Raw genomic sequence first — 13,965 nt, 5'->3', positions numbered from 1 at the left:
TTCACGATGACCACTCCAAAACCCACCACAGGGGTCAGCACCAGGGAAGGACATGGGAGGTGGGGGGCTGAGGGGCCTTTTATCTCCATGGTGCGTCTTCCTGCCTCTTGCGGATGCTTTACTGTAAACTCGACTGACTGATGAAACAGTTCTCCCACAACCTCCTTCAGAAGCCCCAGATACTACAGTGAGCAGTTGCCCATCCTGCTTTTCCTTTGCTCAAGGGCCATTCTGCCAGAAGAACGCATCCCTTTTTTTTCTAGTTCTACAAGGATCTACAAGGATCTTCTTTTCCAAAGATAAAAAGGATCACACATGTTGGCTGGCAGCACGTACACAGAGAAAAGGCTGGTTGGAAATCCATGACAATTTTAACAAAATTTAGCACTGGGGGGGAGCCGTTCTGAAGCTAAGGAAGTCACACTTTCTACTCCAAGGAAAACAGCCAAATAGCTGAATAGCTGGGAGCTCCCATTACAGGCCTGACGGATTTATGCTGAGACATAAATAATGCAGATTTACTGGCTCCCTTATAGATGTCCCCTCTCCTGGGCTGGGCCTGCCCTGAAAGCTGCAAGGGCCAGGACAGACTTTTTGACATACACACTGCTTGGAACTTAATTTGAAGTAGGTAATAACTGGGAGAAGAAGTTGATTTCGGTAAAGGACCAGATCTTTTCATGTGCACATTGGTGGATGGCTCTGCACCCTCCTCTTTAGCCTGGTACTGGACCAAGGATCCCCACAACTCTCCTCCCAAGGTCCTCTCCTGCTTGCTCAGTTGCTCAGCCATATCCAACTCTGTGTGACTCTATGGACCGTCACCCGCCAGACTCCTCTGTCTATAGGATTCTCCAGGCAAGAATACTGAAGTGGGTTGCCATACCCTCCTCCAGGGAAATCTTCCTGACTGAGGAATCAAACCTGAGTCTCTCATGCCTCCCGGCATCGGAAGGCAGGTTCTTTACCACTAGTGCCACCTGGGAAGCCCAAGGTCCTCTCATTCTAACCAAAAGTTACGTCCGGGAAGCCTTTCTCTTCCCTGCTTCTGTCCCCCTTCTCACCCCTCCCCCCAGCCTTCTAAGCAATTGGCCATATTATTGGTTAGGCAGGTTGTTTATTCCACTGAATTAGACTGGACTGGCTCATGCATCCATTTTCTCCAGTAGACTGTGTGGAGGTCAAGGCCAGGGACCGTTTACCAGGATGCAGCTGGCCAACAGCAGGAGCTCAGCAAGCATTTGATCAATTGCTTTTACCACCAGCACCTACCCCACCCCCGCCAAAAGCCCCACAGAATGATTTTGTTATTGTGTGTTGGGGTGGGGTGAAAAGGGAAGTGGGAAAGGGTGTGGCAGGAAGAAGTTGAGTTAGCAGGTCTGAGAATGTTATGAAATATTCTCAGTTTATGTCACTATGTATGTTGGGAGCGGTAATTTTTTCTTACTAGAATTAATAACAGATAAAGTAGCTAAATGCAAAGATGCAAGATTTCTTGGCAGCGCAAGTGACTGGCTTCCTTTTATCAAGAGAAAAAGGAAGATTTTCATGGGGATATTGCCCTTGAAAGGCTTCATAGAAATAGTTCACGTTTTCATGTTAGATTAGGAAAGCGGAAGTGAGCTTGCAGGTTTGACTGATCCCTGAACCCAGATAGAAGCCAGGGAAGCTCATTGGGTAGGTGGAGAGAACAAAGTCAAGGATAGTGATGGAAGAGCAGGAGCCAGCAGAAAGTTCAGTCCGTCCATCACGATAACTCGTCATAACGCAGATTTGTTCTTCAGCTGGGCAGCCAGTTCCCCAGTGGATGGCAGGGTCCCCACAGCGTCCTCACTTCACCACCAGGCCTGAGGTCCAGATCTGGTGGGTGGGATCCCCTTTCTCCCACACCTCTCCTGGAATGCCTGTGTGCTGGGTGGAGGATGACCATCCCATAGAGAAAAGAACATTCTTTGAGCAATCTTTTATCCTATCTGCTCAACTTTGTTAGAACTTCCCACCTCCAGGGCTTCCCTGATGGTTCAGTGGTTAAGACTTTGCGCTTCTGTTCCAGGGAGCGTGAGTTTGATCCCTAGCTGGGGAACTAAGATCCCACATGCCAACCCAGGAGTGCACTGCAGCAAAAAAAAAAAAAAAAAAAAGTACTGTGTGACTCTGGGGACAAGTCACTTAACCCTGTTCCCCATGGCAGAAATGGGAAAATTACCATCCCACCCCAAATTGGTGCATTTGATAACAGTGTCAGAAACAGGGGATATATGGTACTGCCTGTGTTAACAGTGAGAAGATGGGTGTGACAGGAATTTCTCTCAGCTGTGAGACCCTAGATTGTGCTAGCCTGCGTGGCTAGTGTCTCGAGAGTTGGGGGAAGGAGAGAGAAGTGTTCTCTGTGAAACGCTGACCCAGGACAGTGGTTTTCCAGAAGCAGGCTGCTGATAGAATCATCCTGAAGATGAAAAATACACACACTCCAGGGCCCCGCCCTGACATGCTGAGAGGCGGGCAGAGCCCGAGTGGTTTTAGAACCACTGACTCTGGTGAGGACTCAAAATGGAGAGGATGGACTGAAAAATCTGAAAAAGCACAGATGCCACATGTCAGCAGTGAAGTAAGTGTGGAGACTTCATACTGAATAACAGCCTGACTGGCAATGGGATTTGCTGGAGAGAAGAACAAAGCCACGTGGGCAGCTGAGGGTCAAGGTCGTGTGGACTGGCAGGTATACTCATACAGAGAAGCTCTCCAGGCATCGAACTTGACAGAAAAATCTCTCTCCTGATAGGTGACTCATTGGAAAATGAAGCTCTCCTGTTGAACGCTTTTTTAAAAAAGCTCCCCTTTCCTACTCCCTTGATGGCAAAAAGTAGGCAAGAGGGTGATTAAATCCCCACTAGCAACCCAGAGGTGCAGCTGCTAAGACACCTCAGCAAAGGAAAGGCGCACACACCAGCCATTTTCCCCGCGGTGAGTGGGCAAATGGCCCAGACTCAGAAGGAAGAAGGACCTGCTGGGAGGGCTGCTCGTTTGAGAGCCCTGCCGGCACTGGGCTGTTAGCCTGACACTTGGGGGATGCTCTGTTTCCTAACACTAGAGCTTCTTTTTGTCTTGAAGATGCTAGTGGTGCAAATAGACACTGCTTCTAGGGTAGAACTTTCTGGAGTCAGTACCAGAAAGGCGGTGGGAAAATGCACAGTCCTCTGGGAGGGTTAACACTAAAAAGCATTTAAAAATAAAGAACTTGGTAGGTCATTTACAGGAAAGTAGAGCATAAACGAACAAACTTAATGACACCAAGAAGCCAAAAGACAAGTCTAGAATGTGGGATATTCTGTACAACAGTGGCTTCAACATAGTAAGTCAATGGTAAGAAAAAACAAAACAAAACAGAGTGGGGTCTGTTTTAGATAAAAAGGAAACTAAAAACAGATACTTGATGACCAATGATAATGTATGGACCTAGTATGGATCCTGATTTGAACAAACCAACTATACAACTCATGTTTAAGATGACTGGGCCATTTGCCAGTGGAACGGATTCGTAACAAAGGCATGTTCATTTTATTAAAAGTGATAATACTTGGCATGTGGTGATGTAAGATGCCCTATTGTTTTTCCCCCGACAGCACCACGCAGCTTGTGGGATCTTAGTTCCCTGAGCAGGGATTGAACCTGGGCCCTCGGCGCTGAGAGCGCAGAGTCCCAGCCACTGGACCACCAGAGAGGTCCCAAGATGTCCCTGTTCTTTAAGAGAGGCATATTGCAGTCTACAGGGGGAGACTCCCACATATGAGTTTTATTTCATCAAAGGAAAAACAAAGACAAAGAACCAGATGAAGCAAAGGCGGCAAAACCTTGCCAATTATTAAATCGAGGTGATGCGTCAATGGGGGTTCCTTGTAATATTCTCTCCATGTTTGTGTATGTTTGAGATCTTGTTATAGTAAATATTAAAGTGTGTAGGCAAGGCTCAGGATGAAGGTTCTGGAGCATCAATAAATTAAGTGGGGAGGGCTGAGAGAGGGTGGCCTAGAATCTTTGCAAGGACAATAGAGTGTGTGATGTGACACTTGGAGGAGCTCTACAGAGCTGATGCCTGCCTCTCTAAACAGGGGGGAGGATACCTTTCATCTTGATGGAGAACTCCCCCAGCTGCTTCTCCAGCTCCGCTTCAATGGCGCACATGTTCTAGAAAGAACACAGGGGACCAGCGTTAGAACTAAGCTTCTCTCAAAGCACACCATGTTCTCACAGGGGTGGACAACCACTGCTCAAACCGGGGGCATTTACCTGTTTGCAATGAGTTACATGACCCTGCTCATGGAGCAATCTTGACCAAATGTTTTACCTAAGCCTAAATGAGCCTTCTAGTGTGTGGGAAATTTAGAGCACAGGAGACCAAGTTAACTTATAAACAGTCAGATAGATCTGGAATGTGCAAGATTCTAAAAGAACTGGCCTGGATTATATAAAAAGGCAGTAGTACTATGGGATAGAAATTCTAGTTAAAAGAGATTAAAGAGACATAACAACCAAATGTAATGTGTTAACTCTGATTCCATCATGATTTGAAAGTAAATAAAGTAAAAGAGTTATGAAAGACATTATTGGACCAAATAAGAGAAATCTGAAAATGTACAGGATGTTAGATCATTCTATTCAGTGACTGGTAATTAATATTCTTAGTTGTGATAATGGTGTGTGGTTATGCAAAGATAACATGTGTTACACAGGTTCTCATTAAAGCATCCGTGCTAAAATATTTATGGGGTGAAATGTCACATTATTTACCACTTACTATCGAATGACTTAGTAAAAAGGGGAAAAAATGGAGCATAAGCAAGAGAAGGAAAGCAAATATGGCAAAACATTAGCAACTGGTAAGTCTAAATAAAGTAATGACGGTTGACATACTAGTCTTTACTTTTCTGTAGGTTTGAAAATTTTCTTTACAATAATTTGGAGTCAAAAGAGCTGAGAAGTTCAACTGTACTCCAAGCGAGTGAGGCAGGATTCCTGCTGCCGTGCCAGGAGGCCCCCAAAATGATTCTTGGGTTTGACAAACGTCCTCTCCTCATCTAATGTTGAGGGAACAGTGGAGACAAAGGAGCGACACCATCTCTGCCTGTGGTTAGATGTCTAACCACCCAGCCTACTTCCTCAGTGTCTGAGGACCTAAATAACAGAGCAGCTACAGTTAGAAATCAAGAGAAAAGCGCTGTGGCCAGGGGCTGCCCCCATGGAGGCCCTCCTGCAGTGGCCAGTTTAAGCTTCGGGTGGTAGCTCAGCTGGTAAAGAATCCACCTGCAATGCAGGAGACCCCGGTTCAATTCCTGGGTCGGGAAGATCTGCTGGAGAAGGGATAGGCTACCCACTCCAGTATTCTTGGGCTTCCCTAGTGGCTCAGATGGTAAAGAATCTGCCTGCAATGCAGGTGACCTGGGTTTGATCCCTGGGTTGGAAGATCCCTGGGAGAACAGCATGGCAACTCACTTGAGTATTCGTGCCTGGAGAATCCCATGGACAGAAGAGCCTGCTGGGCTACAGTCCATGGGGTTGCAAAGACTCGGACACGATAGAGCGGTAAGCACAGCACACAGCCGTCACCTCTGATGTTCTAAGCAGAAGGCCCTGTGCCAGCCTCCTGCGTGTGCCCCCCGCCCCCCTGCCCCACACAGACACCCTGGGGCAGCATCTGCAGGCTCCTCCCCCATCACATTTTGGGGGCTCGGGCCTGTGGTCTGGGCAGATCAATGAGCATGGACAGGGGCTGCTTCCATATGCTATCTTTTTTTAAAAACTTTTTATTTTGTATTGGGGTACAGCCGATTAACAATGTTGTGAGAGTTTTAGGTGGCCAGTGAAGGGATTCAGCCATACATACACATGTATTCGTTCTCCCGCAAACTCCCCTCCCATCCTGGCTGAGGGGTTGCTTCCATTTGGATTTTGTTTGCAGAGGGCTTCAGGATTGACTTGCAAGCTAGGGGTTCTGACTCTTAGACGTCAGTACCTCAAATAGCTCAGCAAAGCTGGGGAAAACTTCCTGAGGTTGAACTCTGTGCAGCTGGAAAGTTTTGAAAACAAAGTCTCAGTTTTGTAAACCAATTTTCTTCCTCTGAGCACTGGGTGTCTCTGGGAAGGAATGGATTACTGTTTCTAGAAATCTATCAACGATGTTATCATACATGTCAGTACTGTGACCAGAGTCTTTAGGAAACTTGGTGGGGGCAGGGGACAGCTAGTTTAACAGTTGAGGACACCCACAGTCAGAATTGTCTTCTGTCTCCCCTAGGCAGCCCTGGATGAACACTGCGGCCATTGCAAAAGGCTCCCAGAACCATCAATTCCTAAACCCTCTTTGTGATAAAATCCCTGTTTTTTGTCGTTATGTGAAGACACAAATCCACCTGATGTCAGGTGAGGTAGGAAGCTACCGATGTCCTGGCCTTCCTTCTCCTCTTGCTGAAATTATACTACACAACAACCTTGAATTTGTGAGCCAATATGATGTCGTGTCTTGGCACCTGACCAGGGGCGGTTATTTCTTTTTTTTTTTTTCTTAGAGCTTTTTATTTTATACTGGGGTATAACCAACTAACAATAATAGTGATAGTTTCAGGTAGACAGCAAAGGGATTCAGCCATACACATACAAGTATCCACTGTCTCCCGAACTCCCTTCCCATCCAGGCTGTCACATAACACTGAGCAGGGTTCCATGGGTGGGTGTTTCTGAAACACCCTACAAAAGTTTTGGGACAGGCACAGGCTGCTGCTCTGTCTTCAGCGTGTGTACTGAGAATGGCCACTCTCACTGGCAACTGCTCTTTTGACTTCAGAGATGTGTGGAAATGAGGTGTCCTGAACTAGGGCTGCTTCTAAGCCAGAGAGTCTTAGCCTGTGCTCCATCAACTTGGATGGGGGAAAAAAGAAAAAGTCACGTTGCTATTTCCACTAACCTCTAACTGAAATCTAGTATGTCTGTATATCATGAATGGAGAAAACAAGCCACAGCCGTACGACTGGGACCTAGTAAAAGTCTACATTCATGTCACATCAATTGTTGCAGGCATCTTGAGAAATCATTTCAATACTTGCAAATTTCAATAGTTATTGGAGCCGTTGCTAAATCTTATAGTTTGATGTGTTCATAAAGCAGCAGTCTTGTACTGTACTACACATTTGGTTTCAAAAATATTTTGATCACTGTGCTGACAATACTGAATTAACTATATTTCAATATCATTTGTTTCCTTTGAATTCCTATGGGCTTTATTTCATGCATTCAAAAAAGCATTCTCCCAAAAAGGGAACTTAGGTGAAGAAGCCCTGCTTTAAGCCATGAAAAAAGACAAAGTTGGTTCAGACAAGAGGCAGGGCTGGAGGGTTACACAGGAAATGATCCTGCGGCAAGTCATCTAAAACGTCCCTCCTGTCCAAGGGCTGAGACAGATGCTCACACCGGGAACTGTCCAGTAGACCCTCATCAGGCTGATGACTTCATTCATGACATTGGATCTCTGGACAAAGACACATGGGACAGTGAGAAGGTTTTAATAATTCAGTCATTTCATCTCAGACACTGCTATCAGGTGACCCCTGGAGGAGCGAAGACCTCTCTGTGTTGTATGTCTGGGCCCCAGAGACCGTCAGAAAGCAGGAAAGCGTGCTTCTGTTCATGACTCTTTTTCTTCCCTCCTTTACAATAGAACGGAAATTTCTTACAATAAAATAATCATAGGCAGGAGGTTAGTGAACCCAACATCCAGGGCGGCCATCTTAACCACAAGGTCTGTTCAGTTTGCAGGGATAAAGCTAGAGAATCTGGAAGTGCATTTCAATGAGCAGAACCAGCACATTTGTGGCTCATTCATTTGCTGACATTTTTAACATGCCTTTGTAATCTACTTGTGCATAGAATGTACACATAAAGAAGTGTACACTTGTCCTGTGAACAGCTTCACAGCATTTAAAATCCTGTGGATTTGCACGTCCATGAACAACAACACCAGGAGGGGTGTGCCTGACAGGTGAAGCTCACAGACCAAGAAAGTAACTTGCTCTGGAGTTTATAGAAGGTGCTGAATCAAAATACCACGAATGATACCACCCAAGAGACATTTTAAAAAACTACACTGATGGCCTCAAGAAAATGCAAGACATGCAAACAGCAAAACTTCTCTCTCTAAAGAGTAGAATGAGCTTGCAGGGTGCCTGGTTCTAGGGATGTTTGCGTGCTTAGTCGCTTCAGTCATGTTCGACTTTTTGCGACCCTATGGACTGTAGCCGGCCAGGCTCCTCTGTCCATGGGATTCTCCAGGCAAGAATACTGGAGTGGGTTGCCATGCCCTCCTCCATGGGATCTTCCCAACCCAGGGATGGAACGTGTGTCTCTTACATCTCCTGCATTGGCAGGTGGGTTCGTTACCACGAGCACCACCTGGGCAGCCCTGTGGTTCCTGACAATTCAATTCAGGTCAGGCCAGGTGGAGTTCAGCAGCCGAGCAGGCTGGCACATACCTCTGTGTATTCTTTGTAGCTCCGGTTGATCTCTGCCAGGCTCTCGCGGGCAGCTTTGCTGGCAGGTGACGTTGCAAAGGCTTGCTTCATTTTACTGGCACCATCTTGGAGGCGTCTTTGGATACAATAAGCTTCATAGAGTTCATCTACCTGCCAGAATCAAAACAAAACAAGAACACGATCAATATTTATCCCACTTGAAGGAAGTGACACAGGCCATTGCCAAGAGTTCAAGATACTTTATGTTTCTGAACTCAAAAGGAGACTCTTGTAGAAGTGCCATCCTTTCTAGACAGACCCATCATTTTTGTTTCAGCCACTCAGTTCCATTTTCTATTTCAAACAAGATTTTACTCTGAGCTTTCTTTTCAAACGGCATGGAATGAAAATGAACTTAACATTGGTGGACGGCGTGAGATAAGGTTTAGATAATGAGGACAGGAGTCTTTTACACGAGGAACAAACACTGGAAGAGTGTGTACAGTATCACACTGATGCGAAGACCTTGCATTTACTGGGCTCTTATCACTTTATTTTAAGAGTGTCGCCAGGTGATAGTCACACATCCAGATTTAGAATTCTTTTTAAAAAGAACGTGAGACTATTTATCGAAAATGATTTTTGTAAAGATGTGGCTCAACAAAAGACAGAAAACAATGGCAAGTTATTCTTAAAATTAGAGTGAAGCATGATTGTCAAAACTTATCAAACAGAACATAAGAACTGTGACATCTTTGGCATGTAAATTATACCACAATTAAAAACATAAATGGGAAGAATGGAAATGAACATTTCTCTGCAATACCTCTACGCTTAGGCTTCTAAATAATAATATACTCTTTGCAAGTGGTTATTGATCATACTCATTAGATAAGCCTGACAGTCACTTGATACTTCTCAGGCAGTAATTCTCAATCGATCCAGCGTGATTGTGATAGTCAAGGGACATCTGGCAACATCTGGAGACATTTTCCAATGTCACATCTGGGAGGTGCTGCTAGCATCTAGTGGGTAGAGGCCAGGGATGCTGCTAAACATCACAGAGGACAGCCCCTACAGCAAAGAATTATCCCCAAATGTCAACAGTGCCTACACTGAGAAAACCTCAAGTTATTCCAGATATTGATCTCTACAGTCTCTTGTAATATTTTCAGTTATCAACACACCAACCTCAGTTAACTATAGGAATTTTCATGCAGATTAAAAAGCATGATATCACTAAATATTCTATGTTCTGGGAGGCAGTTATCTACCTAGGACTACTTGAATTTTTCATTTCCGTACAAACTTTGTTCTATCTAAAAGGAGGCTATAGCTGTGGATTCAGAAGGAGGTGGAGATGAATATGATGGATTTCAGCATTTAAGATTCCCCTTTTATGCCGAAGGCAAACTTTTGGCTGATCACTAAAAAGCATTACTACTACTACCTGTTAATGGTATAATTTTCCATAGTGGCTCTCTCTATACAGATGTCAGTGATGCTTAGCCGAGTACATGAATGTTAAGAGACTGAAGATGATTCTCCTGGTTAAAGGATTCTTTGCTGCTCTTCGACAATTCACCCCATTTTTCTGAGAGGAATCGTCAAAACTCTGGAAGGAACAACAGTCTTTCATCTTTGGGGTTGGTGGAATTGTCCCTGAATAAGAGGGAGGTATAGGACCCAAGGGATGGTGGCACATCTGCTGATAAGACCCTTTGGCTGGTGAGTGGCATTGAGGGTGGTTTCCATACATTCAAACTTGGTGAGCTTGTTAAAATGTTGATGCCCAGGCCTCACTCTGAGACGCTGATTTAGTAGCTTAGCGATGGGTGAGGAGTTTGAAAATTTAAATAAACGGTGCAGATTGTCTGATGTGGCTGGTCCCCTGGAGACTTAGAAACACAGGAGCTGATATCTCTTCTAGTGCAGGCCTGGCTGCCTCATCTGTGTGGCCTCCTGGGGGACTGGCCCTTCAGCCTCTTTCCCAAAGTCGCTGAGACTGTAATCCTCTCAATAAGGAAACTGCTCACTGGACCACTGGTATAGCCCTAATGATTAGTATACTACTTTACATTTAAAGAATAGTTTATTCTTGTTTTCATTTATTTTAAAAATATTTTTATTTATTTTTAATTTTTTTTTTATATTGGAGTATCATTGACTAACAATGTTAGTTTCAGGTGTACAGCGAAGTGATTCAGTTATACATATTTATTGTCATTTAAATATTAGTCTATCCTAGCTAAATGGAGTTAACCTTTCACATAAAGGATAACTAAGCAGGGGTTTAGTTATCTTTGGGGTTGGTGGATTTAGGTGGTTGCACTCACCTAAGCAGAAGCTGCAGACAAGAATTTGTCTTACCTATAAGTTAGCAGTGTGTGTGTGTGTGTGTGTGTGTGTGTGTTAGTCACTCAGTTGTGTCTGACTCTTTGCGACCTCACAGACTGTAGCCTGCCAGGCTCCTCTGTCCATGAGATTCTCCAGGCAAGAATACTGGAGTGGACTGCCATCCCTTTCTCCAGAGGATCTTCCCAACCTAGGGATCAAACCCTGGTCTCCTGCACTGCAGGCGGATTCTTTACCGTTTGAGCTACAGGGAAGTCCTGTAAGTTAGCAGTGGCTCTCATCAAATAAATGGAGTCAATAAAATATAACTTGTTAGGATTTGTTAGGCATCCATGCATAAGATGCCACAGATAGGGGGTTACTAACCTTTAATAACCACTAAGATTGTTATATCTTACAATGATGGATATAAGATGGATAAACACACTTTTTCCTAATACTAATTCTGTTTTCTTGCTATTTTCCCAACTAAACAGTAATTTCAAAGCTCACCTGCCACATAAATATCTTCTAATGGATGTCATTGTTTTACTTATTGAGTTGAACAGAAATAGGAGCAATTTCAGATTTACCAAGGTAATAAATATCTTTCAAAGTAGGAATGTACAAAGGCAGTATCATATAAACGTTTAGACATATAAATCATCACAGAATTCTAAACTGGAAAGGATTCTTAGGATCATCTAGATTGACTACGTGCAACTCCAGGCTCACTACACAGAGTGGGAAGTCAAGGTCCACCTGGATGATACAGCCCAGGGAGTATGTGCAGAGATGGAAGTGAACCTGAGACTTCTGACTCCTAGTAGAGAGAACAGCTAAAACCTCCAGTCTCCACACTTGGAAGATGAGTGGGTGCCTCTGATGGGTGCAGATGAGAACAGGAATTGCTGATAGTGTGATTCAGCTGCTTTCAAACGGAAATTGTTTCTAGGTTATGCCAATACTGCCAACAGTGTCCAGAATGACGGCGGATAGTCCCACTCCATGCTAGGGTGGTGGGACAATCAGTCAACTATTTGTAGGGTTCAGGGCTGGATATCAGGGACCCTGACAAACTGGAGTACACAGAGGGAAGCAGTGAGGATGAAAAGGAACTTGGAAACCAAGCCATGTGAAGAAGGGTGGAAGAAACTTAAGTAAGCATGAGAAGGATTGAGGGAGCTATACTACAGCTGTGGTTAAGTATTTTAAAGGCTTTGATAAAGAAGATTATGGGGGTTCCTTCTTTATCAAGGAAGGATACAGAACCGTTATATGTGGGACGCAAGTGTAAAGTTAAGCAAGTGTGAAGATTTTTGTAGAGTCAGTCTGGTGCAATCTTATCTCTGACCAGACCACACTGAAGCTGTATTCTACACTAGTCACTGGGCACACTGCACAGGAAACACTTACTAAATATCTGCTGAACTGAAGCAGAGTAAAAAATGTGCTAGTTCATCAGGCTCTCCATTCTTATTTTTTTCCTCCAACTGTACTGCCTGTTAGTGGATTTAACTGCTAATCAGGCTAGGAATCAATTGGATAAGAAATTCTCCATGGACTAGATGCTACGTTCAGGCCAAAGGTATACTGATTAGTGACCGAGAACTGAAAAACAGGCAAAGACAAGAGGAATGTCAATTACCTTACTGATGTGAAACTCCAGGCGTCTCATGTATCTTTCGATTGTTTTAATTTGCTGGAATTAAAAGAAGAAGTTTGAAACAGTACAGACATTTACAGTTTCACTGATTAGACACGTGTAGCTATTTATTGAAGATTTTAATTTTACCACTTCATTTATTTTTGGCTGTGCTGGGTCTTTGCTGCTGCCGGGACTTGCCCCTGGTTGCAGCAAGTGGGGGCTATTCTCTAGTCGCGGTGCACGGGCTTCTCCTTGCGGTGGCTTCTCGCTGCAGAGCATGGGCTCTAGGGTGCTCAGACTTCAGGAGTTGCAGTTCCCAGGCTTTAGAGCACAAGCTCAATATCTGTGCTGCACAGGCTTAGTTGCTCCACCGCATGTGGGGTGTTTCTGGACCAGGGATCCCAGGGATGGAACTTGTGTCCCCCGCATTGGCAGGTGGATTCTTTATCACTGAGCCACCAGGGAAGTCCTGTGTGGCTATCTTTATTATCTCATACTCAAAAATGCCAGAAATTGTTAACTATTTCCCCTTTCTTCCTATCTCTGTTACTACTTTAAAAGATTCTCTAGTATCAACTTAGTATTTTTTAAAAATACTGAATACACACGCTGAAAGATGAACTTGAGCTAGCTTTTAGAATCCTTATTTTTAACATCAAGGGAGGCCAAAGAAATTGAACTTCCTGGATTTCTGGCAGGACAGTATCATACTGGAGTATACTTAAATTCCTTCATAATGACATTTTATCAGTTCAAAGATGAACTCACCCCCATTTTAATGTTTCTGAAACTAGGGTGCATTTTACAACTGCTGCAGTCTGTGCCTGCCTCAAGATAATCATAGTTAGTTATGTGTCACCTCTTCCATTTGAGTTATAAACATTAAATTTAATTACCCTTTAAAATATTTGCACACAGATTATACTAGGATTCAGCATCAAAGGTCTCAAATATACAGAAAGGCATGGAAAGAGACAACATTGCATATAACTTTAAAAAATATGTACATATAAGAGTTTGTCACTAAATGTAAAGTACACTTTTTAAGTGAAAAGAAAGAAATGTGTCACAGTTTAACTGGAATCACTCTTTTTCTTAGTGGCACATAAGATAATGATGTATTTTCCAATCAAAGATTTCTTCCATTTGATGAAATATGATAGTTCCCGTTTAGAGAGAACACAGGTATGGACCTTTAAACACTTGGAAAATTCTTAAACTTAGTAGCACACTGAGAAACCCTGAAACCAGGTGGCATTTTTACAAAAGTGACCTTAAACACATTATTGAGTCTGTAGATCATAGTACTTACATCATTCTCATTAGATAAAAGCATGAACTCTTTCTCTAGGACCTTAGCTGGACCTAAGAGGAGATTGCTGACTTCTCAAGGATGAAGGGTTTCTTCCCCCCCAGCAATGCCCTGAACACAGAACAATAACTTACTTTGTCTAGGTCATACAGCACACCCTAAAATTAAAAAAA

At 43.8% G+C, this 13,965-nt stretch overlaps 1 protein-coding gene across 7 annotated transcripts in view; it reads right to left on the bottom strand.

Annotated features, from left to right (window-relative positions):
* FAM65B (family with sequence similarity 65, member B) overlaps positions 1–13,965 on the bottom strand; it is a 212,494-nt gene that overhangs the window by 31,171 nt on the left and 167,358 nt on the right. For all 7 annotated transcript variants that reach the window (XM_010843490.1, XM_010843497.1, XM_010843496.1 and 4 more), the window contains 4 exons: positions 13,927–13,950; positions 12,481–12,534; positions 8,520–8,669; positions 4,122–4,185 (listed from right to left, as the gene is read on the bottom strand). In XM_010843490.1, coding sequence (XP_010841792.1) covers positions 4,122–4,185; positions 8,520–8,669; positions 12,481–12,534; positions 13,927–13,950 — 292 coding nt within the window. The remainder of the gene's footprint in view (positions 1–4,121; positions 4,186–8,519; positions 8,670–12,480; positions 12,535–13,926; positions 13,951–13,965) is intronic.

Source organism: Bison bison, unplaced genomic scaffold (genome assembly GCF_000754665.1).
Source record: "Bison bison bison isolate TAMUID 2011002044 unplaced genomic scaffold, Bison_UMD1.0 scf7180017864182, whole genome shotgun sequence".
NCBI classification, from domain to species: Eukaryota; Metazoa; Chordata; class Mammalia; order Artiodactyla; family Bovidae; genus Bison; species Bison bison.
The sequence above is the reverse complement of the archived record's forward strand: the minus strand, read 5'-3'. Positions and strand labels throughout refer to the sequence as shown.